Source organism: Archocentrus centrarchus, chromosome 13 (assembly GCF_007364275.1).
Source record: "Archocentrus centrarchus isolate MPI-CPG fArcCen1 chromosome 13, fArcCen1, whole genome shotgun sequence".
NCBI classification, from domain to species: domain Eukaryota; kingdom Metazoa; phylum Chordata; class Actinopteri; order Cichliformes; family Cichlidae; genus Archocentrus; species Archocentrus centrarchus.
The window spans coordinates 26,075,494-26,103,170 of NC_044358.1; the positions used below are offsets into that span (position 1 = coordinate 26,075,494).

Consider the following 27,677-nt stretch of genomic DNA (forward strand, 5'->3'; position numbering starts at 1 on the left):
CATTGACCCCTTTCTCATTTTCACTCGTTTCCTTGTAAGTGCTTTAATCCTTTGCTCATACCGAGGCTGCTATCTTGTGGCTGGCTCTGAGCTCTGGATGGCTTTAGCCACTTTGCCTCTGTTAGCTTCTTTGAAATATCTATGTTCAGCTGGGTAAAGGCAATTTAATTGGTTAGGTTTGTTGTCACAAACATTTTCACGGTGGTCCCCACGTGGTTTACTTTGGCACACTTTGTGTCTTCACTCACAGTGAAGAATTTCCCCACTGGGCACCAGTTTAGCTCAGTGGGTGAGCAGGCGTCCATATGCCACATGGCTGGAGTGCAGCAGCCCGGGTTGGAATCCGACCTGCGGCCCCTTGCTGAATGTCTTCCTCTTCTCTTCTTCTTTCGCTCCCCACTTTACTGTCTATTGTCACTGCTCCACTATCCAATAAAGGCAACAACAAAAAAAAAATTCCATGCTAGTGACATGTTAGCATGTGCGTTCATCTTTTTGCCCATGCATGACACGGAATGGCTGATAATCGGATATATATATGGGAGGCTGACTGGCCAGTCACTGATCTGGACCGAGAACACTCAAAGTCAGCCGATTCCAGTCCCTGACCAGTTGATTGGTTGATTAAATATATTATATTGCTGAAATTAAGAAATTTCAACAATATCCATCCATCAATTTTCTTCCACTTATCCTTATTTTTCTTGATTGTTCATTAAATGTAATCATTTTTTGAACATACTCCTACTGTTTTACACTTGTTTTCAATTGGTTATTTAATGTTTTTGATACCCAGCTGAGATCAAACTGGGCTGAACCAAAATATGCTTGTTCCTGGACAGTCCCTGGACTGATTATAATATAATATTCTTCTATATGTAATTTTGATGTTACATAAGACATAGACTTGTATATGAAATTTTGAACATAATGCAATCAATCTTGACATCGAGTTTCTTTTTCTATTTAAAGGGAGAGTTCACACCCAATTCAAGAGTATATGTTTGTTCACTGGCCTTTAGTGCCATTTATGTGTCTTGTATTTTGGAATGAGTTACACAATTGTAGACACACCTGTAGAGTTTGCCTTCTTTGAGTGTAATGAGTGCTTAGAGCTTAGATGTAAATTGCTGCTATAATCTCATACAAAATGGATTATGCACTGGTGACACATTTTATAAATTACTTTAAACCTAGTTTGGCATTTATGTCCTGCAGTTTAATTATCTGCAATAAAGTGACATCATGAGACTTACTAATCTAACTTTAGAAAGAAAAATAATGAAAGCCTCCACTACACAGTGCTCAGCAACACTGGGTACTGTCTGTTCTCTCCATAATTGGTCCCTTACTTTGTCAATGACATTAAGAAGAAACCATTCTTGATGCCGAGCATATTGAACAACAGAGTGGTGTTCGTCACATTTTCTTGAAGGTTGTGCAAAATTAAGTCCTGACAATTTATATGTGTAGGAGAATAAATTGTTTTTAGTTTGGAGGCACTGATTACATGGTAGCCATGATGCTGCCTCTTAATGTAAGGTTTTCAGTTTTACATTGTGATAATATTGCTGTTCTTATAATAAATGCTGATGATGTTAATCCCATTAGTTCAGGTAATAAATGCTGGCAGACTTTAAAGAAATTTATTCTTCAATTTCTTCCTCCGCAAGTGTTGCTGTCGCTTATTTATTTGGGTGTTGGTCCCATGTTTGGCAGACACGGATAACATGAACAGGTGTCTGCTTGCATGTTTATCTCATACAACAGAAAGACCCTCCATAAATCAGCTTCTTCCTTTCATATTCATACTTCTTTGACTTTTTTATTGACTGCACTTAAACCTCCTTGAGAGAAACATAAAGTGCTGAATTTGTTACCCCCATTTTAATGGACTGCCTTTCTCTACCATTTTGGGATTATGCTAAAGTAAAGCCCCTGCCACTGAGAAGGGGGTCAACTTGTGTACCCGCAAATGTATGCGTGTGTGTGTGTGTGTGTGTGTGTGTGTGTGTGTGTGTGTACGTATGCTGAATTACATAAAAGCATAGAACGATAAGTCTGCGTTTTGTTCCCTTTCTGTGTTCTGCATGGAAGACTGACAGCTCCCGACTTACCCCTGTATTATCCTTTACTCTGTGTGTGTGTGTGTGTGTGTGTGTGTGTGTGTGTGTGTGTGTGTGTGTGTGTGTGTGTGTGTGTGTGTGTGTGTGTGTGTGTGTGTGTGTCCCTCCAACCCTGCTCTTAGCTGGATAAAACCCTGAGAGGTAGCTCTGATAGCACACACAAGAATACAATTTCAATTTCAATTGGCAGCCCTGTTAAAAAAGGGCTATGGAGATGGCAATCAGGCCTGAGGGAAAGCTGCGCTCCCTGTACTATTGTGCGTGCGTGTGCGTGTGTGTGTCTATACCCAATCCTCTAATGTTCAATATCAAGCTTTTTCCCTCTATTAGTTAAACAGGCAGATCCCACTGATCTGGACTGTGTATTAGTGGTTTTATGAGAGTGTGTATGTGTGAGTGAGTATGCTTGCTCCAGTGTCCCCATCACATTGACTCTTTAATAAATATGCCTGCCATTCTATCAGCAGTCAAACAACATATGAATGCTCAATGACACACTTGACAAGGCATGCAACTGTAGCAAATGAGTTACGCATGCACACACACACACACACACACACACACACACACACACACACACACACACACACACGCTCACTCACTCTCTCTCTCACTCTCATATGAATGATGTCTCTTTTATAGCATTACAGTGTCCCGCCTTCCTCTGCTGCTTCTCTGTTCTGCTCGTCTTCTCACTATCTATGACTGATAATAAGTTGAGGAAGGAGAGGCTGCTGAGGGCCAAATGTTTTTTTTTTCCAGCTAAATTGTACAAAGAAAAAATGGAAAACTGCACTTTTAGAAAAAATTGGACTATTACTGATTCAAAAGGTTAAAGTTTTCTCTAGGTTGTACAGTCTCTGAAAGTTTGTGAAGTTTATGAACCTTTTGGAATTTCAAGAATTTTTGCATTAATTTCAACAACTCAGAGTTATAAACACAATCTGACTAAACTAATAGCATGTCTTTTTTATTGGTCACACTTAGTTATTACTTGCTGCAAAATGAACATTAATATACAGTATGTGTGGAAAATTTAAGGGGGAAAAAAAAGGAGCTGCACCAAAACTTCATCTCATATATAAAGCATGGTGGGAGTAATGTCATTATTTAGGCTGCTTTGCTACCTCCGTTTTTTGCAGTTTTTTTTTTTTTGAGAGAACAACAAATGAGAGAATATTTACAGGAGAATATCAGGGCAGCAGTCCAACACCTCTGATGTAAGAAGACAACGACCCATATCAGCAGCAGAAGGGTTGAAAAGAAAATGTATATTTTGTGATAGCCAAGTGAGAGTCCTGACCTTTATACAAATGACATGCTGTGCAATGACTTGAAGAGGACTGTTCAGTAAAGTCATGTAAGAAATACTGATGAAATGAAATAGTTTTGTAGGAAGGAAGACAATCCCCCCCCCCAATGTACTACGCATGTGAAGAACGAGTACCGAGAAAACCCGCAAAACAGCGAAAATACCGCAATAAATATTTTACACTAATATTGATTGAAAAACAGCGAGTCCGCGAAGTAGCGAGGGATTACTGTACTCCTTTTCACTTGCATGTTCCAGCCAGCCCTGAAAGCGATTACTTGTGTTATTATTTTAGTCAAACTGTGTTTGTCTGTAACTGTGAGTTAAGTGCAGAAGTCCTGGTAATTCCAAAGGCTTCACAAAGTTTTTCTTCTATGTGTATGTGGTCCATAAGAGTGCGGTTCTTATAAAAAAATATAAGAAAGTTCCAGAGTAGTTTTTAAATAATGAAAATGGATTCCAGGAATCGTCTATAGTGAGCTAATAATTGTGATATTCTAGACATTTTAAAATAAAACTGAAACAATTTCCTTAAGCAAAATACCCAAACATTCCCTTGTCCTGGTTTATCAGTTGTGATGCTTCTTTTTCCTTTTTGACTGACTTTTAACTTTCGAGTGCTGAGCAGACAAACTGAAAAGGCAATTGGACGCTATTGTGATGGAATTTCAGACAATTCTGTGGCCAGCTACTACTGTCACTAATTACTGTTACTATTTTTTTCCAGAAGTGTTGACATCGTTTTGATGCTAAAGCAAAGCTGTCAGTGAAAAACCAGTGGACTCAGAGTGATTCTCCAGGAGAGTTTATGCTGAGCTTGATTTTCAACAGCTAACAAAACATTTCCACCTATACTTGTTCTTATGGTAAAATCACTGTTAGCACAAGTGCTTTATGGGCTGTTTTACACAGACTTTGATCCTCTCTATAGCCTCCCCTTTAGGATAGGAATTTTTTTTCAGATATGTGGGCATGTGATAAATTTAGTGTTATTATATTAACTGGCAATTACACATGCAGTGTTGTAGAGTAATTCAAAAGTACAGTAACAAATAATATTACTTTCCATAAGGGATAAATATGAAAAATAATACTTGTGAAAAAGCAAGGAGTAATGTGTAATACATTACATTACAACACTGGCTAGTATACAGTCTGTTCTTATAGTAGATCATTTAGATTTCATAAACTTGTAGCTCCTGCACATAAAGTGGAAAGTTAAAGGCTTTAATATGGCCTGTTGAGAGAACTCATTGAAGTATGAAGCCTGATACTGCATGGTAAACCTGGCCAGTAGTGGAGAGTGAAAGGGTTAAAGCTTCCACACACCAGATTGTGGGTCTGAGAGGTAATGCATGGCTGATGAGTGCTGGGCTAATGGGCAGCTCTGTTAGCTGGAAAATCAAATGACTGCCTCTGCATTTTAAGTCCCTTTGTCGCCTCCATTGACTGACTAAAGATATTCAGATCAGCTGTGTCAGGGGGTGGGGGGTGGGGGGGTTCAAGCAAAGATAGGAAGAGAAAGAAGAAGAGAGAGGGTGAAGGAAAGAAGGGGAGGGCATCTTAGAAAAACCTGAAGAACTAATGCAATTATTAGAAACTTGACCGCAAATGACAACTCATCTGGAGCTGGTTCTGTAATTAATTGTCTGCTAGTAGAATTGGCTTTGGAGGGTTAGGAAAAGAGAGAAAAGAGAGAAAAGAGAGAGGCATCCGGGTGTTTGGAAGAGGGCCAAACGACAGGTAAGGAGCGACATAAGGAAAGAGATGAGGTAAGATGGGGCAACAGCTTAAAAATCATTCCTGGAGTACAGAAGACAAAAAGGGTCTGGACATACTGAAACTGAGCAGCTGCTGTGAGTGATAGAGGAAGAATGCTGGGAAGAGATGATAAGTGAAAGTATGCAACTGATTGAAAGGAGAGGCGAAGAAGAGAAAAGGAGCAGGAATGAGAAAGCATGAGTGCCGACAGTGTGATGGATCCAGCGACCATGTTAAATTGGTCAGTATTGACCTTGCCAGAGCTTAACACTCTCCCTTGTTTGTCCAGTTTTACTTAATTGACCGTGGATAACTAATTACATTTCCTGGAACAACAGCGCATTACTCTTTCCCCTTCTTGCCCACTTGCCATTCACTCACAGGCTTCTCAGTCTTCCTGGCTTGTAACTATTTTGAGGAGAAAAGAAAGGTAATCTGAACAAGTAGTAACATAAAATTTCTTTCTTTTTTCACCATGTAAAACAGTTAACACAATGATAAATGACTATGCCTGACTAGAATGGGTGAAGGTCATATCTTTGCACATGTTAGTCTGCTCTGTGTGACGTCAGATTGTGGCATTATGTCCTTAAATTGTTGCTGGTTAATTCCCAGGGATCCCTAAAAGACATTTTCATCCAAGTGCCATGGAAAGTCACAGCTTTAGTGAGGACAAGTGTCCGTTCAATGGCTGCTGCATCTTAAAGTTCTTAAAGTTTAGCTTTTCTGTTAATTAAAGAATACATTTTCCACTTGCAGGTGCCACAAGACAGAGATTTTATAACTTATAACTTATAACTTTTTTTTTTTTTTTGCAAGCCACACTGCACATTGGATTTAATAAACCTGGGTATGACGACAGTGTTGTGTGCCTGTGCCCTGTGTTGGACTTGCCCTATGACAGCTGGGATGGGCTTCAGCTTCCCTGCAACACTAGGCTGGATGAGCAGTCATGTTTTATGTATGTAGATTGCTTGATGGCAAAACGTACTAATGGTTGCAAACAAATCTTGTGTTGTCACAACTCGACAAGAATTTATTATGTTGGAATCCCAAACATTGTATTACTTATTTTTGACTTTTTCTGTTGTTTCTTTATGAGATTTATTTGTGGGCATTTTAGCCTTTATTGGATGGAACAGTGGAAGGTGTAGACAGGATAGTGGCAATAGAAAGTGAAGGCCAATGACACAGGAAACAGTCTGGGACAGCTCAGTTGATCAGTAGATGCAGATTGCTGCAGCAGGCATATTGTGTGTCATTTGTCCCTGGCTGTTGGAAGACCGTTAAAACAGCGAGCTCAGAACCTGGCTCACCGTGTGAGACAGGAGTGCTGTCTTTAAGGCAAGCCCAGAGGTATCACCTCACTTCTTTCATGTTGGTTATGTTGGTGTTCATCTCAAAGTCCCAAAATTGTGCAGCTTTTGTACACTTTATAGATTTAAGGTTAGAGGTCACTGTTGACCAGCCTTTAATCGAGCACTTAAATAGTTGTTTTTTGGAACTGACGTGTAGGATTGTTTGAAATTCTCAACTTCAGAATATTAAATAACCAATCCCTTTTCATTGAAGACATTTTGATATGTCAGAGTGAGAAAGGCACGGGTGTAGATATTAGTCTGTGTTGTCGTGCTGTCTTGGTTTACGTCAGCCGTACAACAGAACAGTGCACATTTTAGTGTCTGAGCTTATCTTGCTTTAACACAGTGGATCTCAAATCCAGGCCTCGTGGCCCAGTGTCCTGCAGGTTTTAGATGTGTCCCTGGTCCAACACACCTGAATCAAATGGTTGAATTACCTCATTATGCAGTCAAGTTCTCCAGAGTCCTACTAATGACTTCTATGTTTGACTCAGATGTGTTGAAGCAGAGACACATCTAAAACCTGCAGGACACTGGGCCACGAGGCCTGGATTTGAGAACCACTGCTTTAACATGTATAATTTTTGTTGTGAAAGTGGTCTGCGCCAGTGTTTTTTTTTTGTTTTTTTTTTTTACTGAAGTCAATCAATAATTTGGAGTTTGGAAGACTTATATCTAAAGCAAGGTTTTATGGGTTGTTTTTGTTTTTGAACCACAAAATTTTTACTAAACTGAGCTACATCAGTATCCAAAGGTCTTAACAGCTATAAAATGACATCCATTGAAAAACTAATAGCGCTTACTCACTTACGAATAAATAAATTAGTATTTATACTGTATATTACTAAGTGTGATTTTAATGTGCTATGTATTCTTTTTCTACATGAAGGGCTACTAAATATGTCATGTGACTGCTGCGCCTTCTCACCATGCCAAGCCCATCACATCACATCACAAATCACTGTCTGTTTGCTTCATTCTCGTCTTCACATGTCTGCACTTCATCTCCCTTGCCATCACTGCCCTCCCTCTCTCGTGCTGTGTGCCGGGGCTATAATGTGCTCCTGTGGTTGTAGTAAGCAGGCCATAGTGTCTCTGAGGCCTTGTGCTACACCACCATTACTATCTGGCCTGCCTCCACTACAAATTGGATGAACAGGCACTGACACATTTTCAATATTATTACATTAAACCAAGTGGATTTTGATTGATAACCTAATATTGGCCTAATGCAAAACATCAATCATGGCAAGTATATTAATTATTTAATATTGTGGCGTAATTCAGAAATCGATGCTGCCTCTGCGCTGAATGCACACAGAGTACAGAAGGAGGGAGGGAGAGACAGATAAGGAGAAAAGGAAAGCTCAGTCCCCAAAGACCTCAACAGATTATATGATGTTTTGAAAAGAGAGATGAGGATGTAAAACTGTGTGTGTTTTTTGTGTGTGAGTGTCAGCTGTGGTCGTCTAATGGATAGAGCGATCCCTTCGGCATTGGTCCGGACCATGCTGGACAGCTTGTCCTTGATGAAGTCAGGACAACAGATGAAAGAATGGGAGATTAAATGCGTGTTAAGAGCTTAATAAAGGTTGAATCACCAAAAAAAAAAAAAAAAAAAATTGGCTATAAAAAGGAAGAGGGGAGAGAGGGGAAGAAAAAAAAGCAAAGGGAAATGAGTGGAGGAGGAGGGATCGAGCGCTGCGTCTCCCCTGTGTTAGATTGTTTCTCACTAATTGCGCTTCATTAGTGGATTACACACACTGTCACCACGGTAACAAATGTCTTGCTGTCTAGTAGCCGGGCGCCCGTCATGTATAATGAATGTGGCGGGGTGTTTGTCAGAATGTAATGTAATTACAGCTAGATGAAGTTTGCCTTAAGTGGTTGACTTGTCTGCCTGTGGCTCACTGACAGAGCACAGAATAAATAAGCAAACATCTTCTCTTCATGACTTTTTTGTTTTGTTCTTGTAGTTTTGAAGTTGTGTTCATGCGTCTGGCGTTTTCTTCATTCCTTGATACTTTTGGAGAAAGGTTGATGGTGCTGAGACATGGATGGATGGGTGAATGGAGAGAGAGGGGACTGGGGGTGGGGGGTGGGATGTATCAGACAGTATGTAATTTTAGAGATGGTGTAGATTTACACTGTTATGCTGCTGGCTGCATTAGCAACTGAAGCCTGTCGATAAGCCTTTCTCCCTTTCAGCACACACACACACACACACACACATAAACACCGTAAAACGCCACAGCCTGGGTGGAGTTGTCAGTAATGGAGGCCAGAGTTGCATGAGGGGTGCCGAGATCGGGGGACGGGGGCTGTTTGTGTTCTCTTGATCTTTTGATTTCCACTGCTGCAAATTTGAAATGTGCCAAAATTGCATCTATTATTTACTGCCAATTTGCTCTTTTTAAAAACAGACTGCTCCCCACTCCTCCGCTTCCTCGGCTCGCCGTTCTGCTGTTGCTACCCTGATAATCATACACACATTTTTTATTAATTCACAGATAATAAGCTCCCAGTTCTTTCTTTGTAGTTGGAAATTATTATTATGACTGCCAGCAGTGTGGCAACAATATTAGTTAACCTCTGTGTGGTGTAGATGCAAACACATGAAAATGCACACAGCATTTCAGTCTGAAAGGTTAACAATTAGTATAATTCCTCATTATGTGCTTTTTTTCCCCTCCTTTTGATTAACCAAATCCCTTTTGATATCATCAGGATATTTTTTCTCTTACAAATATTCTCATCCTGCGTGTGTTACAACTGAAACAGAAAGAGGGTTTAACGATTATGACAGTTGCTGACTGTGAAATGATTAGATGAAAATAATACTGCTTAACTGTCAACACAGCTAGATATTTTAAGGCATTGTCATGACCTTAGAAAACCTGTTATGGCTTTTTTTTTTTTCTCCTATTCTTTGAGGAATGAAGAAAATAGATTCTTTATTAATAAAAAATAATTCATAACTGGAGCCTAATTCTGGCTGCTTAGGATTGGCCACAGGTAGTGTTTCAGTGTAATGACTCAAACTGAGAAATGAAATCAGAAAATCACACTTCACGGAGCTGTGTGTGTGTGTGTGTGTGTGTGTGTGTGTGTGTGTGTGTGTGTGTAACCCTTCTTTTATTGAACTTTTTGTGCCGGCACTTTATTTACAGTGGGGGAAATGTGTTGTTGTGTTGCAGGGATGCTGGGAACATCAAAGGCAGATTAGAACATCTGGTAAGTTCTATTCAAAAAACACACACACACACACACACTTTGATATCTGCATTCCTAATGATTCCTGCAACTGGAGCCGAATACCTGCAGCTAACAGGCAGAGGGAGGGAGCTAGAGAAAAATGGGATAGAGAGAGGATAGAGCTTCCCCTAGGGCCTGGTCCTGCTTTTATATTAGCATTTAATTCATCCCAAATTGTGCCCACACACACACACAGGTAATCCAGTGTGTCCTCTCCCATATTTGTTGGTACTTTTATGTTTGTGTGGATACCTGTTTGTAAATGCCCAAATGAAGTAAGAAGTTTCTTTCCATGTCCCCTTGTCCCTCTCACTCCTTTTGTCAGCATGGTGCCTTTCCTCAGTCCTCTCCCAGCTATGAATCAGATAGCTGCTGGAAATGCTCTCCTGGGACAGCCCTGAAAATTTAATAACCAACGTTTTCAGGGTTTCTCGTCCTACTTGCTTTAATACGGGGTCAGAGTGCCGTGCAACAAAGTGAAAAGGTTTTCTCTCCTCTTTTTGGGTGGGAAGAAACCAAGGTTTGATCTGCCCCATATTCCAGGGGATGAATTATAGAGAGGGGTCAGTGAGGGTCCTGGCTCTCTGTGGATGTCACATGCCCTCCCTCCCTTGCCTCCCTGCATACTAAAGTGCAGCTCCCAGCACCCTTACGCAAATGACCCTCGCCCCACCACGCGCTACGCAAATGACCCTGAATATGCCACACAAATGACTGACCCCGAAATTCAAACACTTCTCAGTAACTCTCCACTTCTGCAAACGGCTGAGCTCATAAAGTTAAAATCATACTTCAGCTGTGTTAATCACAGTTGCAGAATTGCCACTGGACAGTGCTGAAATATGATTTTAATATGTTGTTAAACATATTCATAACTTTAATTTGACTTAAATTAATTTGATTTAAAGTGGTGCAATTTTTTTTCCCCACTTATGTATTACATATCCACTCACCCAAAGGTACACCTGTTCAACTGATTGGTTGACTCGATCTTTGTGTTAACAATCACATGGCAGTAACTCAATGCATTTAGGCATGTAGACATGGTCAAGATGACCTGCTGAAGTTTAAAGTGAGCATCAGAATGGAGAAGAAAGGTGATTTAAGTGTCTTTAAATGTGGCATGGCTGTTGGTGCCACACAGGCTGGTCTGAGTATTTCAGAAACTGCTGATCTGCTGGGATCTTCTCAGACAACCATCTCTGGGGTTAGAGTATAATAGCCAGACTGCTTCAAGCTGACAGGGAGGCGACAGTAACTCAAATAATCACTCTTTACCACTGAAGTATGCAGAAAAGCATCTCTGAATGCACAACACATCGAACCTCGAAGCAGATGGGCTACAGCAGCAGAAGAGCACACCAGGTGCCACTCCTGTCACTTCAGAACAGGAAACTGATGCTTGCTCAGGCTCAGCAAAACTGGGCAATAGAAGAATGGAAAAAACGTTTTTTGGTCTGAGTCTTGATTTCTGCTGCGGCATTCAGACAAAGTTTCCATCAATAACATGAAAACATGGATCCTTCCAAAACATGCCTCCAGCAGGATAACTCCCCATGTGACAAAGCTCATCTCAAACTGGTTTCTTCCAGTTGAATCTGTGCCATTACGAATTAAGACAGTTCTAAGGGCAAAAGGGGTCTAATGCAATACTAGCAAGGTGTACCTAATAAAGTGAGTGTATAGTAATTACTTATTTAAAGTATTATGTACTGCCATAAAGAGGCAGTGGCTGGGTGTAGTGATTTTTTTTTTTTTTTTCAGTTGTCAACAAAACCCCCTCGTTCACGGTTACAAAATAATCGATACACAGTATTTTTCTCTAAGATAAGTGATAAATGTGATTTTTGTTTCAATTTTTTAATTAGTTACATCATCAGTAAAGGTTGTTATGCTGAACTGTGAATTTGCCATTTAAAACCTTTTCAATATGGGGATTTTTTTTTTAAGGGCACTCATGTTTCACCTCAAAGGGCCTCGAGCCTAGACGTTCAAATGAAGTGATAGTTAAATATAGCACATGGTATAGTAATGGTCTAGATTGAGTTTGGAGATGTCTTTGGCTTGATCTATAGGTGTGATTGATGTAGTACTTCATAAAAGGTGCTTTGAATTATTCAAGAGAAGATTAGATGCATAAACAGCATTAATCAATATGCGTATATGCGTTATCTTGGCAAATATGAGAGCTAGTGGTTTTAAGTTTCTCTAAATGACATGTGCATGAATGTAAACTAATTTGCAAGTGTTTTACTGTAGGCACTCTATGCAAAAGCAAAGTCACAAAGGAGTGCACTGACTTTTCAAACTTGTTACAAATTTAGACCAAGCCGCCTTGAGTTATAGATTTCCATTATACCATAATTTTTATCGAAATTGTTTTATGTTGTACAGAACAGTTGGAGATGTACATGCAGACCGAATTATCGACACAGTCATAGACTCACAGAGATTAGCAGACTTGTACATGTGCATATATTTTTTTCCTATAGATTCTTCCCCTGAGTGTACCCACAGGGACCGATTATAAGATATTTGCATTTGATTCTTAGTTGTTGCTTTTTCTTTATACTCATCAAGATAGCTCAGGAGTTAAACATTACACACTAAGACAGACTCACACAAACATGCAAACACATTTGTATGTTTACCAGTGTATGTTTTTTTTTTTTTTTTGTGTCTGTGTGTGCGTGTGCGTGTGTATATGTATGTCTTGGGGAATTTGAATAGTTGAATACTGAGTGTTTGAATTTATGGGCGTTTTAATGCTTACGGGGAGATTGCACCCCAGTAGTCAGCTGCCTGGGGAGTGCAAGACTCTGATTACGATTCGGGACAGAGAACTGTAAATAACGGAGCTCATCCCTCTCTGAGGTAGACTTCCAGGGCTGTTGCAAATGTTTTTTCTCAGTGCCTCACACATATATTCGTGTAGATTTCTAAACAGGCGTTTATGACTTACTGCTGATCTATTGCTTTCAAGATTGGTGCATCCACCACATTGACACTTATCATGGTGTTTCAACCAGCTATCTTGACTCTCTATCAAATAGACACTTTTTTATTTTTTTGCAGTAATTATATGCTTACATTACTGTAAATCATTTTTATATGGGTGTCAGTAATGTTTTGCTGTTTGTTCATAACTAAAACTGTATCAGATTTCACACTGAAGTGACAATCAAGCTTCCTTTCACATTATTGTGGAGCTTGATTTTTCATGATGAATACTAATGTTACTTTTTCCTGTTTTAACCTCATGAGCGAGGAAGTAATTAGGTGGGCATTTAAGTCTTGTGTGGTCTAAGGTTTGTTTCATTGTTCATATTTGGTTTGTTTTTGTATTTCAGCAGATTGACTGAACGCGATCAGTAGCAATGCAGAAACAAAGTCTAAAGTTAATTGCTCCCAGTGCTCTGCATTAGTTTTCTGATTTTGTTCACACTCATGTACGCATCCAGACACACACGCACACACATGAAAACGAACACACAAACAAAAATCACCCAAGTCGGTGATTTGGCTGTTTTTTTTTTTTTTTTTTTTGCTCTGGGAGATTTGGAGAGATAGCAAAAGAGGTGGCCTACAGCAGCTAATCAGTCCAGATGCACAGCGTTTTAGAGAGAAGTAGAAAAGCCAGCAGCTCAATCAATACACGAGGAATCAGCCTCATCAGGATTACTGGTTCAATCAGCAGCTGTACCCATCGTTCTACTGCACACACTGCTCAAGGAAGAATATGAGAAGAGAGGGGGAGTAGAAGAATGGCGGGGGGGGTCATCCTTTCTGGGAAAAGAGATTGAAGCGAGCCTAATGATGGAGGGTGGTGTACAGGTCAGTCTGGGGTTGCAGGTTGAGTTAAGGTCATGATTCACGGAAAACTGTAAAGACAAATCTTTGTTATAAGTGTGGAATTCACCTTATCTCTTGATGTGACATTCTAGACCTTTGCTGAAAGCAAAATGAAGTTCCTTTTTATGTTTCTTAATAGTAAAGTCACATTATTTGTAAGTTGCTTTGTATGAACATTACCACTATTTAACAGTATTTTAAATTATTAATGTAGCAATAAACAATAACTGCACCTTTCATTTGACACATGGTAACTGCTATGCTTTAAAAACATGCCTCCCTTTATCCAAGTGCAAGTATAGAAAACAAAATGTTTAAATTCACATACACTGTGAATATTCTTCTGAGTTACAGCATGAGCTGTTCCACTTTTCAGTTTCCATGCATGCAATATCTCTGATGAATAGCATGTAAATAGATTAGAAAATCCTGGTGTAATAGCCTTTCTTAAATAGCTCTTTACCATCATTTCAACAAGTGTTTGTGAGGGTCCATGAGGTAGAATATGTTGTTTCACTGCAGAAAAATAGGTTTCCCATGTGGAATAAATTTATACCTCAACTCTGAAAAGGACCTTTAAAAGTCTGTTGTTTAAATGTAGCGTCTGCTCTTCCTGGGGTCAGAAGCTGTGTTGTGACAAAGTTTGAGTTTTTTCTAAATATTGTTTTTTTTTTTTTTTTCATCATTTCAGATTTTCATCATGTGTTTGACAAATGGATTAACATGTTACATGTGGCTGATGAGGAGCATCTCCTCTTAAAAATCAAACCAAAATAGACCTCAAATAGTAAGACAGATTTTATGTTATAACCATAGAAAGTAACTGAGGCACTCCTACTCCAGGTAAATGATAAACTAAGCCTATTCTTCAGTAAGATTGGTAGGGGGGGGCAGACAGATCAACACACATCAACTCTAAGTCTTTGTCAAGGTCTGGCAAACAATCGGTCTAAATGAAATGCCAGCCTTGCGTGGCAATCTACCACCACCTGTGACACAGTGTAAACCCCATACATGTCAAAAAGTGCACAAAAACGTGGAATAAAAATAAGTGTTTCAAAAACAGATTATGAAGATAGCAAACAATACTCAAGGAAAAGAACAGCAAGAAAAAAAAAAGCTTAACAGAAACTTAATATTCATGTCCAACTACATGTAAGACGATTCAAATAACAAAACTATACAACAAATAAGCAAAAACGTTATGTGCTTTACACAACAATTAAATAAAACAAGTAAAAGCAATGTTATCCGAACAGCTGTATTCATTGTTTCATCCCCTGTGAAGTAGCCTAATTTAAAGAAATAAAAAACAAACCGTGATAAGTAATAGACCTCAGCTGTACTAGTGCTTTAAGCCATTGTGGACATTCTGTCAATAACTGAAATTATTGTGGTTCAAATATCCTTTAAACCTACCTGTTGACTATCAGTATTTCTCAAACAGACCTGTAAGTCATGTTAATGTCATTTTCATTGGGGAAGTAAAAATTTACCTGGGTAAAGTAATCTAGGGAATAATCATACGGCTTCACCTTTAATACAAATTATAGATATTACATAGCCTATAATGCTGTCAAATCCTCACCATACTGACATGCAGTTTTAACTAACTTGTGTGCTAATAAAAATATTATGAATATTACGTGGTGTTTGAGGATATTGGGTCTTCAAAAGTTTCTATCTGGGAGCTACCTTTCACTTTTTTTTTTTTTTTTTTTTTTTTTATAAAAATGTGGTTAGTTTTAGCTTTTTTATTCATGAAAACCAAGTGGACTTGTTTTATTGGAATCTGCAGCCTGGAAACAAGTCTCTACTATTTATGATGCCTCACAGGTTGTTGTCCACATGGTTCTCTTCAGGGATAGCTGATGTCTGAGTGTCCCTTCGTGAGTTGAAGAGTTTACTGAGGCAAATTGCCTGGTTGGTCTATTGACAGATAGAGACCAACAGCTGTAGCCAGGACACTCGCACACCAACAGTGTGACATTACCTCATACGGCAGTTTTAGTATAAAGTACAAAAAGAGTTAGGTCAACATGGTTGTCGTTTCTATCAATTCTGTCTTTTGTCTACATTGTTAAAAATGTTTTTCTCATCACAGGATTTCTTTTAATTAATCTCTGTATTCATTTCTCTATTTTCTCTGTCTTTGTTGCTCCCTAATATAATTGTATAGGCTAAAGAGGGGAAAACAGCTTAGATGAAGAGATTGTGGACAGATAAAGGAGGGAAAGAGGGAGTGTTGATAATCTGCAAACAGATTTCCATGTTTATTACACTAATGATTTCATGATATTTGATGTTGTAGCTGGGTTTGGGAGGATTTGGAAGCAAGGGAGGGGTGGGGGTCTTGCTCTCTTTCTCTCTTTCTCTGTGTCTCTCATCTCCACGGCACGGCTAAATGATGGAGTAATTTGAGTGACCTCTGACTTGGGGCAGGCCCAGACATAATTGCATGTCATTCTCGCATGGAATGAGGAAGCGGGAGGGGGTGTGTGTGGGGCTCCTCAAAATACAAAATATACCCCCGTCTGTCCCTCCTTTCTCACATATCTCTTGTGTTTCTCTCTCTTTTTCATGTGTCCCCATCACATTCTTGCTCCTCGTCTTTTTGCCTGTCTCACTGTGGTTCACTCCTCGAGTGTTTCCCAAAAAAAAAAAGACCCCAAACAAAAGAAAGATTGCATTAATTTTCAAATGATGATATTACATTAAGCGCAGAGATCTCATATATCAAAACGTGAGAACTACTCCCTTACTGTATGTGCTTCATCTTAATGGTATCGCTGGATGTCAAGGGCATGGAGGAAATTAAATCGGAAAGTGCAGATAGACCAAAGAAGATATTATCTCTGGATGATTGCAGTTTTGATAGGTATTCCAGTGAATTTCATTTTCTCCGGATGGGAAGAAGATGAGTTAGCCTGCACATTTGCTCATTTTTCTTCTACATGATTTATGTGAGTTGAGTATAAAACTCTCCTTCTCTCCCCCCCTTTACCCCCCATCACATCCCCCTTTATCAGAACACATACATGCATGTACACACACACACACACACACACACACACGGGGTAGTAAATTACTGCCTTTGAGTTGTATCTTGTCTGGGGCAGTTTATGCAAGTGTATGCATCTTTTTTTTTTTTTTTTTTTTTTTGTATGGATGTTTGTGGCAGTGCATGGAGTTTTGTGTATTTGTATGCACGTGTGTGTGTTTGTACTAGTGTGTCTTTATGAATACACGCGCCTGAGATAGCAGCAGAGCCATCAATGGGAATGATTCCAGGGAGATGGGGGAGTGTCATTACTCAGACTTGTTTACATTCTAAATACGTAATGAAATCTTGTTGGTAATAATGACGGGAATAAAAGTTTAGGAAATTGTAAAAGTGGTGAAGTTTGAGAAATGAGCCCCAGCCTGTGAAATAGCATTTGGGGGCAGGAAACGACATTATTATGCAGTGCTCCTGCCTGCCTGAGACATGAAGATGAACTGCTGGCGGGTCATAAAATGCTGTTAGCCCTAGCCTGAAGTATGGCGCATTGTAAAAGAGCCCTGATCCCATATTGCCATTATATATAAAAGTATAGCCATACACAACATTATTTTTCATATAAGATGAGCTCAGATACTGTGGCTCAGGCATCCCAAATACATACAGATAGGCAGACTTTTTTTCCTCCTTATAAAATATATAAATAAACATATTGCCATGGAACCCATCTTTGCCCTGATCTTATAGACCTCGATATTAAAAACAGAAAAATTGCATTTTCTAGGGGCTCTGTTTTCCCCTGTCCTCTTTTGGGTATGGGATATATCTGTGTGTTTGTTTATGGGGGGGGTATGAGAGAGAGGGAGAGGAAGAGGAGGTGATGCAGGGGAAGCCCGAGAGGAATTCAACAAATGAAAGAAAATGGAAACAGATGAAGACTTTAAAAATATAATGAGATGAATATTGAGCATATCAACTCCAGCATAAAGAGTTTGTTGAGGTAGGCACTGTGTCTACTGAAACAGTTTATTGACAGAAAATAATGGTAACAGTGGCGCAATTAGGATTAATGTTACAGTGGATGGACTGATGATGTCACCGATGCCCCCCCCCCCCCTCCCCCAACAAACAAACAAACAAACACAAAAAGATGGTTTCTTTAAAACATTTGAAGAGTAAGGTGACTACCCAAACGCACACGCCCACATTATTTTTTTTAACTAGGATATGAGAAACAGAAGAGAGTTGCTACAGTATTGCAGTATTGGTTGACTTAAATCATACCTGCCCTTGAACCAATCAATTGGTTGTGCGTTCTCTATATTTACTTAAATGGCCATAGTGCATTAAGTGCACTCTACTTGCTGACCCTATTGCCTAAATTATTCATAAATACATATAAATATCTAGCCTTTCGAGCATATTAACTTGTTTTAACTTCATTATTTTCATATTGAGCTGATAACAGTAGACTGAGCCAACTGGCGTGCATCTGCCCGTGTTGATGTGATTTTTGAAACTAGCACTAGCACAAGAACTGTTACAGATGAACGCCAGCGGGCTCCACATCTTGGGCAGTGCATCATAATCATTTTAACATTTTAAACATTTTATTTTGGCCTCACCACAAGAGTAGTCCACATGTAGGCGCTTGAGCTGTAAAAGCTGGCACTGGATGTTCCCGCTGTTATAAAGTGATTATTTGGCCAAATATCATGAAATGTGCCCATTCTGATATGTTCACACTCAAAAGCCTCAAGCGTTAAAATAAAAGTTGGCAGGGTCTCCACAGATAAGTTTACCTACCATCTTTAAGATGTTGGCTGTTCTGCTGTGACATGCAGACTACATTAAACAAGTTAGAGATCTGCAACACTTTGTAAGGTAGGGCCCGTCCAGTGTTCAGCATTTATTTATTTATTGCAGCTCATGTTGGTCATCTTCCTTCATGTGCTGACGCTCTGTTTTGCTCCTTTACTTGTTCATGAAGATCTGTTCTGTTTTCTCCCACCTCGTTTTGCTTGATCATAAATGAACATCCTGTTGAGTAGTTAGATGCACCAGCCTGGTTTAGTTAGCCTTTCTCACCTTTGTTCTCCTTCTCTGTTCCTGCTTTAACAGTCATCACCTGACCCGGCACGCTTTGTTTCGAGAAGCAGACAAAGCAGTGAATTACTGCAAATAGATGAAATTTCCTGCATTCGGTACCGCATTATACACAGAGTAGCATTGTTTTTACCAAGCAGAGTGAGGGTAATTTATTTTTCTAATGGGATGTGTTTATTTTTGACTAATGGCACTTAGCTCAGCTAAGCGCGTCTCAGTGTGTCTGTCATCGGCGTGGTGAGGTAAGCGCACAAGCTGGAGGCCTACTTTGAGCATACTGGACTTCCCGTTGCATTTGGAACAAGAATTTGGTCTGAGTCAAGTGGGTGTGGGTATCACTGCTGGCAAGAGTAGCCCAATAATAGTAGATTCTTTTATGAGAGGAGGATATTGTTAAAGTTGTTTTACACCTTGAGAGTGGAAGAGAGGAAAAATGCAGTACATATGCTGCTGACAATATTACCTGCTCCACACATGCATGACTGGATTTTTCATTGCCATACATACCACCACGCATATTTCATATTTCCTTAATAAAAATGAAATACTGCAGGTTATGGCAAATGGGATTTGTACATAGGCACTGATGGCATGCTCCAAAAAAAAGTACTTATCGAGTCTCAGTAATTGGCCAGGTGTGTGGAGAGGAGAAAAGTAGGTAGAATAAAAAACATTAAAAAAACTGCATCTGTCAGTTTTTTATTTATATAATCAAGTACAGACTCAATAAATTCCTTTGAGAAATATGCCAAAGCCAATTATGCCATACTGGTATGCCCATATTAAATTGCTTATTGCCTTTTGCTTCTCTTTGACGGTTAGCTCTTCACCCTGTTTTCAGATGTCCCCATTTAGAGCAGCTGAGAACATTTAAGCATGCAATTTAATTCAAGTTCCCTGTGAGATTATTAGTAAAGAAGTTGGTCAGAAAATCGGAGGATTTCTTTTGGGTCTTCTTGTCCACAGTGTCCTTGACCAAGGCACTTGCTTTCAATTAACAGGTGTGTTAGTAAAACTCTTTGTCCTGTTCTCAAGTTATTAGCGGTATTAGGTGACTTGCCCTGTAATGTAACACCATTAAAAAGTAAAAGTGTTTAGTTCCATTTTCTAAGTCATATTTTTCTTTTGACAGTTGCGTTTGACACTGTCTTTGATTTTCTGTATGTGTATATTCTTCATCATCTTTTAGGTTTTTTTTCTTGCCTTTCCTCTTCTTAACACTTTCCTTCTTTTCATCTTCTATATTTCCAGAGCCATGAAGAAAACAAAAACAACTTTTCTCCTTGTCTAATTTTTTTTGTCCTATTTTCTCTGTTTTCCCCCTTTTCTCAGTGTGATAATCTAAAGCCTCTACAAGGAAAGCACTGCTCATTTCCAAGTCACATTGCCTCCCTACACACACACACACACACACACACACACACACACACACACACACACACACACACACACACACACACACACAGTCCTTCTCTTGGTGTCTCATGTTTGTTTGTGCATGTGGGAAAGGCACAGTTCTAATTGAGGGGCGAAGCCACTTCAGATGCAGCGGGTGCCTCTCTCCCAGTGGGGGGAACTCAGATCTGCCTCTGGGGAACACAATTAACGCCTTTTTATTGTTTACTAATGAATTACACACAGAGGGAGCAGGCATGCATATGTGAATTAGAGTGAAAAATAAAGAGTTAGTTGTGAAACAAAAAACATGCAATTTTGGGTGTGTGTGTGTGTTTATGTTTGTTAGCTGACTTCTGAGTACCTTTTACATTACTTGTTGTGATAACTTGATATTAATTATACTGTTATTCTCTGAGGCTCCATTTAGTACTTTATACAAGAAGCACAGCCTTTTATTAAAGATGCATTTTTTTTGGTCACACTTCTGCATTTATTTAAAGGAAAACTCAAAGCCAGGATGACTCTGAGGAGAAAATGGCTTTCATTCTCTCTGTTAAAACTTGGAAACACGTTTCACCCCTCTGGCCGCAATCCAATCACTGTTGTTGTTATTAGGAAATACTTGTTTTCACTTCACTGGTTAATGTTGTAAGTATTGCTTGGGAGTTTCAACCCTTACAGAGAGACAGTGTACAGTAGCAGCAATAGTGTGATTCAGTGTTCTATTACCCCTCGAGGAACTGGCAGAAATGCGTGTTTGTGTGTGTGTGTGTGTGCGCGTGTGTGTGCACGTGTGCATTTAGAACGCATGGACTTACACATGCCTTAAGGCCAATGTAAACAAATGCTAATGTAATTATGGAGTGGGCGTTGTAATAAACTGTAACTAAGATGATTGCACAGCACACAATGATCAGGATAGTTAAGCAGTAATGTGTTATTGCATTATGTGACTGGTTGTAGCAAGACTGATTACTTTAAACTGGGTTCAGAGCCTGTCCTCTAAATGCAAAGATGCTGAAAAAGCAGGAAAAATTAGAAAAATTATGGTATAATTCCATTTTTGTGAAGGTAAGGTGTGTGTGTGTGTGTGTGTGTGTGTGTGTGTGTGTGTGTGTGTGTGTGTGTGTGTGTGTGTGTGTGTGTGTGTGTGTGTGTATATACATACATACATTTATGTGTGAATGAAAGCCTCAAGTGTTTTTCCTCTTCTTATAATAGCAATTCATAATTTTGGCTGTCAAGCAGTGCCAGTTAGTGTGTGATCCGCCATGTCAGCACACATCCATGTTGCATTACGTGTGTCTCAGTCTGCATCTGTGCAGTGCTTGATGTGCGTTCCATCTAGGATACAGCACCCTGACATCACTGCATTAAAGGGGGTCATTATATTTCCCCGACTGCCACCGAAAAGTGACGTTTTTACGAAGTGACAAGTTTACAGTTTGATAAATCAGGTTTTTTTTTTTTTTGTTGTGCGTGGGGTGGGGAGTCATGAGATGGAAGGATGGGAGGACGAGCTGGGTTGTGTGTTGGAGGAGGTGGAGGGAGGAAGCGCTGCCTGTCAGCGACGCCCCAGCCCTGTCGTCTAAATGATGCTCCCAGGCAGCGGATTCAGATCCCATCCCCATTAGCATTTAATTTCTCTCTAATCCTACACACAGTCTCTGCCGCTGCATGGTAACGAGGGCCGCTTTGCCACAGCAGTGCCAAAACACCTCCGAGAGCAATCTGCATCGCACTCGCCTTTTATAGCTCCGTGCCCTGTCATAGCCATCATTCTTCCTTGACAATTAAGACCCTCAAATCTAATAGCAGTGATATTGGAATTACAGCAAGGTCTTTAGAGGCCATGTCAGGAGAAAAAAAAAAGGGATGTGCCTCCCAATACAGCTGTCAAAGCACAAGGCCCTCCTCTGTTCATGCCCGCTAAATGTTTCTGATACACACACACACACACACACACACACACACACACACACACACACACACACACACACACAATGGGAAGGGGAATATGTTGAGTCTTTGGCTGTGATCTTTGTAAAATGTGCTCTCCATGCCCTCTTATCCAACTCTCCAAAGACTTGTTACAGCAGCTTTTGTTTTCTCTCTTCCCCTCTCTCTCTTTCTTTGTCTCTAAATTTCTCTTCATCTTTTACTCATTGATTCTCCCTGGTGTGTCAGAGATGCTGCTTTCTGTTTTATTTTAGTTTTTTTCTACTAGCAGGGTTTTTACAGAGTATGAGGCCTAGTAGCTTGGTGAAGTTGTCCCTTGGTGCTCTATGAGGACAGTTTATGGGAACATTCACTCTAATGGTTGCAGTTAAAGATTATCATGGGTAAAATATTTTTTTTTTTGACCTAAGGGACACAGTTGTTTAGAGCTAAAATACATAGATGACATTTTGTAAGTGTGGCTCCCGTGTGTCCTGTCTCAACCTGTGCTTTGTGATATGTCAAACAGCAGGGTGCCAAAGTAAATAGTGGATCATCTTCTTTTTTTTTTCTTTTTAATAAAAAAGACAATTTTAAAGCTTTTGTGTCAACAAGTGTCTGTCCTGCTTTAACCCATTCGGTCACAATGCAGGAATTTTGGTGGGAAAAAAATTCATCTTCTGCCTGCATAATCTTTTTAGGTAGTTGGTGTCAGAAAATGAATGTTACAGTACAACACATAACGATAGAAAGTAATGTACACAATGTACTCGGTGACCAAAGGTGTTAAAATGCTCTCAAGCACACTGCCTGCCAGCTAATTTGTACATGTCCTATACCACTAAACCAATTAAAATAACACATTCCAACAATTAAAATATTATGTTACTGTCTAATTTGTTTAAAATTTTTTTTATCTCTTTGTCAAATTTCTGCAGACTCCAGCAGAGCAGGCCAAAGTTCGAATGCATTTAGTCCTCCAGGCTGCAGGTAAGTGGACAATGTTAATGTTTTTCCATCTTCTCACAGTGTGGCTTGGAAATGTTGGTGATATTGGTCATTTCTTGAGATTGCCATTGCCTATTAAGGTCTCAGTCACAGAGACCTAGAGGTGAGTTGGCAACCATCTGGCAACCACCGGTCACAAGGGGAAAATGTGTATTTCTGTACCGTTGCCGTCGGTCAGTGGTGAAATTGATCGTGATGAGGCATATGGCACTGCACTGAAAACCTACTTGAGATTGCTTTGGTTGCTAGCAGATTGCCACAGTCCCAAATAGTTTGCTTGGACGATGCTGACTTGTCTGCAAACACTCGATAACCACACAGACATTTGCCTTCAAAGTAAAAGTTGTGCCTTTTGAAATGTCTTGGCCACAGCAGTGAGGCATACTTTAAGGCAAACATTCTGTTTCTGGTTTGTGACACAGTGTTTTACTACCACTCCATGAGTAGTTGGTGAGAATTTGCAGACAAGTTGGTGTCTTCCCTGCAAACTACTGACAACTGTAGCAATTTTTAAGTGAGCAAAACAATCACAATGAGGTTTTTGGTGCAGTAAAACCTTTGTGACTGATTTCACTCAGCAGCAGCCAGCAACAACATCTAGCAACCCCTACAAAGTCTTGTCTCACAACTGTTGGTTGCTGAATGGTTGTCCAATGTTTGCCAACTGGTCTCTTTGTGTGACTGGAACCTAATGAAACCTATGCACTATGGCATTTGTGTGTCAATTCATTTAAATAAATAGGCATAAAGCCCTTTTTGATATAGTTACCTAGTAAAACCACAGCTGGGTGATTGGATTGGACAAATGTACCACCTGTCAGTGATTGGCAAAGTCTATTGCAATGCTTTCAGTGAGGGAAATTCTAATAATTAGAGCTATTAGAGATGTACCAATTGACCAACCAGAGGCCGGAATCGGCCGGCTTTCAGCATTCTTGGAAACCGGAATCAGCCAAGAAAATATCTGTGTATCTCTAGTAGCTATCTGTTTCTTTGCAATGCACTCATGCTGCCTGTGGATGCACCTTTCTAACCCAGAAAACTAACAGTAGGTGATAGCTTAGAAATCCACTCTCATATCCAAATTTGGCCACTTACAGCGGCAAAAACAAACAAACAAAACAAAACAAACAAAAAAACACTAGCATTGCAATGACCAAAATGCCAAACTAAAGGCTTTAAGACAGTAGACTAAAAACAGGTGACATCTTTTATATACAGTGTGTGTTGTATGTTATGTAAAATTAGAAAATATGAACACTTTTTTCTTTTTTAATACATTTTGCAGCTGCACTTCTAAACTTTTTGGGATTAATTCAATTCAGTTTTATTTATATGGCGCCAAATCACAACAAGCAGTCACCTCAAGGCGCTCTATATTGTAAGGTAAAGGCCCTACAATAATTACACAGAAAACCCAACAGTCAAAACGACCCCCTATGAGCAAGTATTTGGCGACAGTGGGAAGGAAAAACTCCCTTTTAACAGGAAGAAACCTCCGGCAGAACCAGGCTCAGGGAGGGGCCGTCGATTGGGGCTGAGGAAAGAGACAGGACAAAAAGACATGCTGTGGAAGAGAGCCAGAGATTAATAATAACAAATGATTAAATGCAGAGTGGGGTATAAACAGAGTAAAAAGAGGTGAAAGTGCCTATTGCAGCATAACTAAGGTCACCTGATCCAGCCCTAACTATAAGCTTTATCATAAAAGAAAGTTTTAAGCCTAATCTTAAAAATAGAGAGGGCGTCTGTCTCCTGAATTAAGCCACAGTCTGTTGCATGTGTTCTCGACTGTATACCTGAATGGGTTACATGGTTGTTTTCCTCCACAGAGCGTCAACGCGACCCTCCCCACACACACACAAATGCATATACGTACTCCCACACTCTCCACTTCGAGTGCTTCTGGGCCCATATTCACTGCAGCTTAATTTCAAACACTCCTCCCAGTACATAAGTCATAGATGTCACCATGTACACGGTGTATATATTCCAGTGTGTATTCGAAGGGTAGAGTTGCGAGCCAGATGTGACAGGCAGAGATTGACTGTGGAGAAAGATGTCTTCATGTTTACAGTCATACACACACACACACTCACACAGCACTTCAGAATAGGGCTCTAATTTCACCACAGGAAATATATGAAAGAACCAGGCATCTATACATCATCTATAAAGCACCCGCCAGCCACATACTTAGCTCACTTAAGACTTGTTCAGCCTCACCGTAGGCCACAGAACAACACTGCCATCCCTTGATGTGATTTCACTTTAACTTAATGAGACATATTTTACATATTTCATCATATGTTGACATAGTTTACATGTGAGGATTGGGGATTTTATTAAATTTTTTAAAGAATGGGGACAAATTTAGAAATATTCCCTCAATGTTCTCATGTGTATTCTTGCATACCCTCGGCTCCCTGCCCTCCCACCTCAAGGCTAATGTTGTACTAATGGTAGTGAAGCATCATAAAATAGAGCATGTGACTTTGAGTGCATTGGGTCACACTGTTGCAGACACAGGCTCAGGGCCAGAAACAGGACTAAAGGAGAGGGTTTAATGCGCTGGACGTGTCTCTGGTTTTCCTCTCTTTCCCAGAGGCTTCCAGAAGAACAGTTTTATGGCTTAGTTGAAAACTGTGTCTACTATAGAGCCGAGGCTGGCCTGTATCAGGTCTTCAGGTGATCATGTCACTCATGAAGACCTACAGTAAAATACAATAGGCAAAAGGTTTTAATTTGATGAAGTAATTTATATTTGATACTTTAATATTTGTGTTTTATTTCAGATTTATCTTCAGTTTTTTGCCCTCAGTTTTTGTCAATTTGCCCTTGGTAATTTCATCACATTTGTGTAATTACAATTATTAGGGATATCTTTTTTTTCTTTTTCTTTTTTTCAACTTCTAAACTCCTCAGAACCTGCAGCTGCTAAGTCTCTTGCTGCCAAATCTTCTAAATTCATCTGGCTCACATCTCTCCTTACTCTCTCCATTTTTATTTCTCTTCTCCCTCTCTATCTGTCCGCTCATTCTGTCTTACCGTCTTTGTTCCAGCGTTGTTAGCGGGCAGAGGGAGATAGGGATGGAAGGCGAGAAGGAAGCAGCAGATGTTGGGAGGTTGTGTGAATGTTAATGTCCTGACGTAGCCGTGGAGCTTAAGCTTCCTCCTCCTCCTTCTCTCCGTTCCTCTCTGAGCGCCCGCCAGGCTTTCTCTCTCGGGGTCTCCTGACATCCTTAAAGCCCGCGGCTCTCCTCTCCTCTCCTCATCTCTGCTCTCCTTCACCTCTTTCTCTCCCATCCCCTCCCTCCCCTCCCTCCTTTTGTCCGTCTATGGACTCTCTCTAGTCAGTAGAGAGCAGATCATCCCATGGCTAAAGCGGCTCAGGCCTTTGTGTTGGGGGGCTCTGTGGACCTGTAATGAGCCCCCTCGGCTGGCCCGCTGGCCTGCTTAGCGCTCACTGGGGGCTTTGAGAATGTGTGTGTGTGTGTGTGTGTGTGTGTGTGTGTGTGTGTGTGTGTGTGTGTTTGGGGGGAGGAGGTTGAGGAGGGCAACACTGGCCCCCAATGAAAGAGCTGGATGGATATGTTTATGGGTCACTTCCTACTTGGCCTACATATCAAACACACACACCTACACACACACACACACACACACACACACACACACACACACACACTACACCCTATATTTCCACAACAAAGCTGCTTGTTATAATTATATCAATAATATGATACTGATCATAATTTTACTATTTATATATTTATCATTCTTATACATGTAGAATTTAGAGTAAGAAAACAATCAATCTTGCGTCATAGCATGTAAGTATACATATATTTAATTACAATTAATAAAGGCATTTATTATGCATTCTTTCAAAAGTAATAGTAATAAAAAATCAGCTTAAAGAGGGATTTTTTGTTCTGCATCTTGTTTATAACACACAGCATTTCTAACTCATTTTTGTTATTAGCATTTGCTTGTTCCTGCTTAGTGCGCCTTATCAGAGCGCGTATCAGACAGAATAAAGGAAAACTCTTTGGACAGGTCGTCATGACTGAAAGTTCATCGGATTTAGTTGGACAGTGGACAGTATACATAGAGGCCAAAGTAACTGTATATAGCTCCCTCTGTAAGTTTGATTCATCTGGATCTTCTACACAACTTATTTTGTTCATTGTTGTTTAGCAACCTTGCTGTGCCTTTTCAGTGCCCTGATTCATATGCACATTTCTCAATCCACATACTGAGTACTCATAAATCACACACACAAAAGTAGTATAGCAACCTTCTTGTTTTCAAAGCTGTAAAATGCAAAAGAAACCACTTTATTCGATCCATACATACCTCCATTCAGACACACAGCAACCATGACACCCTTATTATATATTATATTCCTTTCCTTTCAGCCACTTGCTTGGTTCTTTGCTCTTTTCATAGCAGTGTCCTTTTCCACTCAAATGAGCATAAGTACTGCGCACAGCAGCGGGCCTCTCCTTATCCACATGTCAATAGGGAGTGTTTGCAGAACACCCACTTAGGACCTGAGG

The 27,677-nt window shown here is 39.9% G+C and overlaps 1 protein-coding gene across 1 annotated transcript in view; it reads left to right on the forward strand.

Moving 5' to 3' along the window:
• The window catches only part of rsrc1 (arginine/serine-rich coiled-coil 1), a 124,629-nt gene that overhangs the window by 37,905 nt on the left and 59,047 nt on the right, over nucleotides 1-27,677 (forward strand). The window contains exons 5-6 of the mRNA XM_030743535.1: nucleotides 9,758-9,794; nucleotides 23,049-23,100. Coding sequence (XP_030599395.1) covers nucleotides 9,758-9,794; nucleotides 23,049-23,100 — 89 coding nt within the window. The remainder of the gene's footprint in view (nucleotides 1-9,757; nucleotides 9,795-23,048; nucleotides 23,101-27,677) is intronic.